The following is a 5,943-nucleotide window of genomic DNA, read 5'->3' as shown; positions in this document are numbered from 1 at the left end:
ATCGCTATTGTGTTTTCAGCGTAGCAATAGGGTCCGATATTTAGACTCGAACAAGTATAATGCGACTCGTCTTCGACTCGTCGGCATTATACTTGTCTCGTCTAAATATCGGACCCTGTTGCTACGCTGAAAACACAATAGCTGTTAATAATATCTCGACATTCACTGGTCTTAGGGTTTTTGTTTTTAAAGAAGAAAGAAACTTGCTTGAACACGGACCACTTCTCCGAGCAAAATCAACAAACCTAATCACTCGCAGTCCACCTCAAGGTCTCGGCCAACCAAGACTATGGCATACAAGAATAGTGACGTAAGAGAATAGAATGTCGTCTTTTGATTTGGAACGTGACGTATTTCAGAACTTCTTCTGGACAACTCGGATGGTCTTCTGCGTTGTGGTTGGCACGAGATTCTTTTTCTTATGCGACAGTTCATCCTCCGATACTGTAGCAAAACGTTTCATCTTTTTTTCACTTTCGAGTATGCGGACGACTGAACTTGACCGCTAAAAAGTAGTCCTTTCGGAATCATTACGCCGAGTCTGAACATGAGGTCTGAACATTGTTTTTAGGCAGGATCTAGGTGAAAGCGAGGCTGTTCTTATCTCTGTATACAGTCGAGAGAGAGAGAGATACATGTCGAGACATAACATAATGTATCGATTGGACATTAGATTTCCCTTCTTTGAGTCATGTGACGTCAGAGTCCTTCAATTATACGTTCAACAGTAATTGTTCACCTCGACCGCTATCGCGGTCTCGGAGAACAATGACTGTCTCGATCTGTGTAAAATGTCATATTTGGGTCAAAAACGCAAATGAAAATAACATGTATGTATCGATCGAGTTCCGTTCAGGTACTGACTTTGTTGTTGTTTTGACGATTGAACGAGCACACACACAAGCAACCAAACGCATAAGTAGAGGTTACATGCCGAGTCTCAGTGATTATTACAAATAATGGTCGAAGTTAGCGGATCATGAAAAATGCGAGCTTTAGCGAGCTTTTTCATGACCGCGAACTGAGACCATTATTTTGTATAATCCCTGAGACGAGGTGTGTAACCTCTTTATTCCTCCTTTCTTCAGTTATTCAAAGAAAAGAGGAGTTTTTTTGCGAAAGTTTGATCGATTCCTATTCACCCAACCAGTCAACCTGCGCAGACGATCGATTAATGCGCGGTTGTATAGTTCCGTGCAAATCATTCCATTCTGTTAACACTTCTTGTCAGTTTTCCTATTTTGGACTAAAATCAAGTACACAGATATGCTGTTATTCTGCTGTGGCGGCAAAGGCAGATATTGTGTGTTCTGTATATGATTTGGTATCGCTTTAGGATAATGTTCTTTCGTCAAATGGGACTAGCAGACGAACTTTTGCACCCGTGTTCCAACGTTAAAAACTGTATGAAGTTCAGTTTTCTGGGGAAAATAGTGTATGAAACCGCTTTATGTTGTTTAAATTGATGAGATGTGTGCATTTGGTTGCGTGTGATCTGTTTATTAAAGGAAATATTGTTGAAAACTGACCGTCGGATTGCAGTCTGTTGTCGAAGAAACTGAGTGAAAAGAAGGGGAACTACTCTTGTCGCTAGACAAAGTATGAGTTACTTGCTTGGGAAATTGCTTGTGATGAACGTTTGAGCACGGCAGATCTAGATTCAGAAAACAACCGAACTCATGGATTTTATATCGCCGTCCGGGAATACAACTGCCGTATGTCTAAAAACCACATTTTTCAGGAGACGAAAAAAACTATTTATCTTGGTCACCATTACCCAAAATTCGTCGTTGTTTCACACAGAACATTGTTGTGATCTGGTTCGTTTGCCTATTATAATTTCTCTTTGAAAAATTAAGTCCTTAACTGTTATTTTAACACTATGCTGATTTTTTGACAGAAAGTCGGAAACAATACTGCCGTAAGTCAAGTTACGATGAGAGTGATGAGAAATTGGCGCAAATGTAACTGAGGTAACTCGATTTACGGCAGTTGTATACAGATTGAGAGAGATCTCTTTGAAAGGATTTCAAAGTTACGGTATTTACATTGCAGATTTAAGTAGTAAGATAGCTGTCATGGCAAGTTTTAGATGTATTAACTATAATGCTTGATGTTTGCCGTTTTATTGAGAGAAAAAACCGTGATTTAGTAATGTATTTGTTTAAATTTGGCTGTGTGTCTGTTTGTGTGTGTGTGTGTGTGTGTGTGTGTGTGTGTGTGTGTGTGAGAGAGAGAGAGAGAGAGAGAGAGAGAGAGAGAGAGAGAGAGAGCAATTTGTCCAATTACGTTCAAGACGTTTACTTGTAACAGCAAAAGTTCAACTTTATTCATGTCTATAAAACAGTTGGTTTAAAAAAAGGTCATACCATGACTATTAACTCCATTAACTCTAAATTTGCAACAAAATGAAAATAGGTAATGATTCGTTTGTGCTATCTTTCATGAACACTGATCTGAGAAAAACAAAACTGGGTTCCTGTCTGTGGAACAGTTAGTTCAAGTACGTATTAATGTTCGAACATAACCAAACTCATGCCTATTGAACAGTTTATAACCATAGTCATTCAGCCTGAACTTGCGACATTCTGTAGTCAAAATAAAACGTCGTTAGTATTGCTTATGTGCATTGGTCTCTTTAAATTGTTGTCATTCTTCAGGCGCTGTTGGCCTGACTGTTCATGCTCACGTTCTGAACACCTGAAATGTGCTGGGTGTAAAAGAAGAAAAGAAGTTCACACCCACCACGAAACTCTATGTGATACTGCTCACTTGAACATGAACGCCTTTTTCACTGTTTGAATGCTGACCACAGTAAAGCCAATTAGGCATCATGGGGCAACGATCTGAAGTAGTGGTGATGTGCCTTTGGGATGATGTACCTTTCACAGAGATTGACCAGATCATTGTACTTCTCTTTGGTAATCGGTAATGGGGCTTTTGAAACGTTTTCCAAGACAATGTCAGCAGGATCTGGGATGCTATGGACAGCTCTCAGTTTTCGCACCAAATTGAGCTGGCAGTAATCGCCTGTGTAGTCATAACCAACGTCTACGACATTTGGTTCTTGTGACGATAGCTTAAATCTTTTCACGTCCAACCACCTAACTTTCTCTTTCTTTGTGTCCAACTGGAAATTCTTCAACAGCTCTGCTACTTTCTTAAAGTCGAAAAAGTCCGACTGAACCAGCTCGTCAACAATGTACAGAGGTGCATGTCGCTTGGCTGTTCTCATATTCTGTGCCCACTGGCTCGGGGTGTACACGGCCACGTGTCTGCTCATCCGTTCAATGACAGAATGCATGCTGTCCCCTTCGTTCTGAGAGTGACCCGATACAAAGAACACGTGCTCTATTTCATCAAAATGAAACTTTGTCAGGGCATACCAGAGCATTGTAAGGAAGTTTTTGTTCCTGTTTTGCCCTCCACAGCTGTCCGAAAATAACACCACTTTCTTGACACCCCCCTCTTTGCTGATGCGTTCCAGGTATCTATAAACACAGCTGGCAATCTCATTCGATCCCCTGCTCGATGCAGTTTCTGCCCAGACATTGCAATATCCTTGTCCGTTTCTGTAATCATACACTGTCAAGTTGTAGGTATTCAGTTTTCTCTTGTAATACAGGCATGACTCAACACTTGAAGGGGTCGGCAGAACTTCTTCAAGATCAAACACTGCCGCTGCAAGACTTGGATCATCCTTTAATCTCGCTTTTACTTCATCTTTGAATTTTCTGCTATCTTCTTTCATCTGGTTATGCTTTTTGTACTCGCCCTCTTCTGTGTGATCGTAATATCCGTTCTCATAGGCGGCACAGATATCACATCGGTCTTTCATTCGTTTATGGAAGCTGATGTTGAATTCACGATTAAAAACATATCTGTAGGTGGTTTCACTAGCGGGAGCTTTGCATCCTTCCTTTTCCCGCTTTTGAACGTAGAGCTCATACATCTTCAGCAGACTGAGGGAACTTTCCAGGTATTCTCGTGTTGAATCTTTCCTTGCATAGTGACTCTCCACTCTCGCAAAGCTGTTGATGTGCTTTCTAATCTCATCCTTCTCACTGTCCTTTGAGTTGCCTCTTTGGCTTTGCTTTCCCCGCTTTTCTGCATCACAGGTTCCCAGAGAGTTAATATTCTTCAGTGATGTGGCAACAACCGTGTCTGATATATCCAGAGTATCAAGAAACATCTTCTTGCAAACTTTAACTATCTTTCCATGGATGTGCAGGTGGTATTCATAAGTGGAACCTCTCCTTGAAGATGACTTTGTGTGTGTACTTTTTTTCTCACGTTTCTTGACTGTTTTACACAAGTACTGCCTCTGTTGTGTGAGACAACCCAATTTCCAGAAACTGTGAAAAATTTGGATCCTTTCATCCTCTGAGACTTTTGACTTGCACTTATTTCTGCATTGGTCACCACAACCTGATTTCAGCTCTCTTTTTCTCTTGAGTTTTCCTGCTCTTGATACATAACTTTCTCCATTGTTCCTGAGCCGTTTTCTCTTGTTCTCTTTCCAATCATCCTCATGTCGGAGTCTTTTTCTGGATTGCCTCGGCTTGTCCTGAGTGGGAACGGTAAATGGACTTGTTGCTTGGGAATGTCCTGCAGTGGGTGATCCAATTAAAGTATTGCTTGCGTCACTGTCACGTGTTTGCTCACTTCTTATATGCTCTGGGTCTGTCACTTCCTCTTGGTTTTCAGAAGATGCAGGGTGTCCTGCTGTGCTACACCAAACAGCATCACCATAGTCTTCATCCCAGCTCATCTCAGATGATGAACAATCCAGAAATTTCAATTCTTCCTTTGAAGGAACATAATCATCGCCATCGCTTAGATGATCCGAAGAAGCCTCTGACTCGGCACATTCAGTTGTCAAACACTGGTTAATTGTTGGAAGTGGGACATCTCCATCCGATTCATGCTCCATTTCAATGCACGGATCAACATTCCGAAGGTGACTTAGTGGAATGTCATCCTCGTCGTCAACTTGTCTAAGGTGGCTAAGTGGAACATCATTGTCATCCTCGTCTTGTCTGCCTTTTCTTGGGTTAATCAAGGGAATGTTATCCTCATCCTCACCTTGTTCAAGGTGTCTCATTGGAACGTCATTCTCATCCTCATCTTGTCTGCCTGGTTTAAGACGGATCAGGGGAATGTCATCCTCATCTTCAAATTGTCTAAGGTGGGGTAGTGGAATGTCATCCTCGTCGTCAACTTGTCTAAGGTGGCTAAGTGGAACATCATTGTCATCCTCGTCTTGTCTGCCTTTTCTTGTGTTAATCAAGGGAATGTTATCCTCATCCTCACCTTGTTCAAGGTGTCTCATTGGAACGTCATTCTCATCCTCATCTTGTCTGCCTGGTTTAAGACGGATCAGGGGAATGTCATCCTCATCTTCAAATTGTCTAAGGTGGGGTAGTGGAACAGTGTCTTCCGTCATCTCTACAGAGGCATACACATTCACAGCTTCAAACACAGCCTCGTTGGACATCCCGAGCGACTGACACAGATCATGCATAAAGCTGATCAAACTCTCAGATCCTTCATGCTTAGTAACACAAGCACGACCTTCAGGATGACATATTCCTTTCTTATCCCTGCTGTGGGAATCAAATACGTAAAATGTTGACAGAACTTTCATGATGCCAATGGTATAAGAAGAAAAGACACCCCCAACAGTGAAGACTGCAGCATGTTCAATCTGTTCAACAGTTTGCTGTAAAGTCACTGCACCCTCATCGAGGGAAGCATCTCTGCTGCCAAGCATTCCATTGCGATTATTGTCGACATGAAGGTTTACTTTGCGTCCTTCAATCACTACAGTTTGAATAGCTTCACTGGGAAAAAGCACTGTGACGTCATGGGCTTCAGCTGCAGACAAGTACAGCCTGTCTCCGTCATGTAGTATTTCATCAAGATCCTGCGTGGTCCACAGAG

The 5,943-nt window shown here is 41.8% G+C and overlaps 1 protein-coding gene across 1 annotated transcript; it reads right to left on the bottom strand.

Annotated features, from left to right (window-relative positions):
• Positions 1–2,665: 2,665 nt before the first annotated feature.
• On the bottom strand, positions 2,666–5,497 carry LOC138956365 (uncharacterized). The gene has a single exon (XM_070327739.1). The coding sequence runs from the start codon at positions 5,495–5,497 to the stop codon at positions 2,825–2,827; it is 2,673 nt and encodes an 890-aa protein (XP_070183840.1). The 3' UTR covers positions 2,666–2,824.
• Positions 5,498–5,943: the final 446 nt, after the last annotated feature.

This window comes from Littorina saxatilis, unplaced genomic scaffold (assembly GCF_037325665.1).
Source record: "Littorina saxatilis isolate snail1 unplaced genomic scaffold, US_GU_Lsax_2.0 scaffold_1468, whole genome shotgun sequence".
NCBI lineage: Eukaryota > Metazoa > Mollusca > Gastropoda > Littorinimorpha > Littorinidae > Littorina > Littorina saxatilis.
This window is presented reverse-complemented; position numbering and strand designations above follow the sequence as displayed.

What these genes read in the sequence shown, in the direction of transcription:
- LOC138956365 (XM_070327739.1), bottom strand. Translation starts at nt 5,497, where the DNA reads ATGTCCAACGAGGCTGTGTTTGAAGCTGTGAATGTGTATGCCTCTGTA.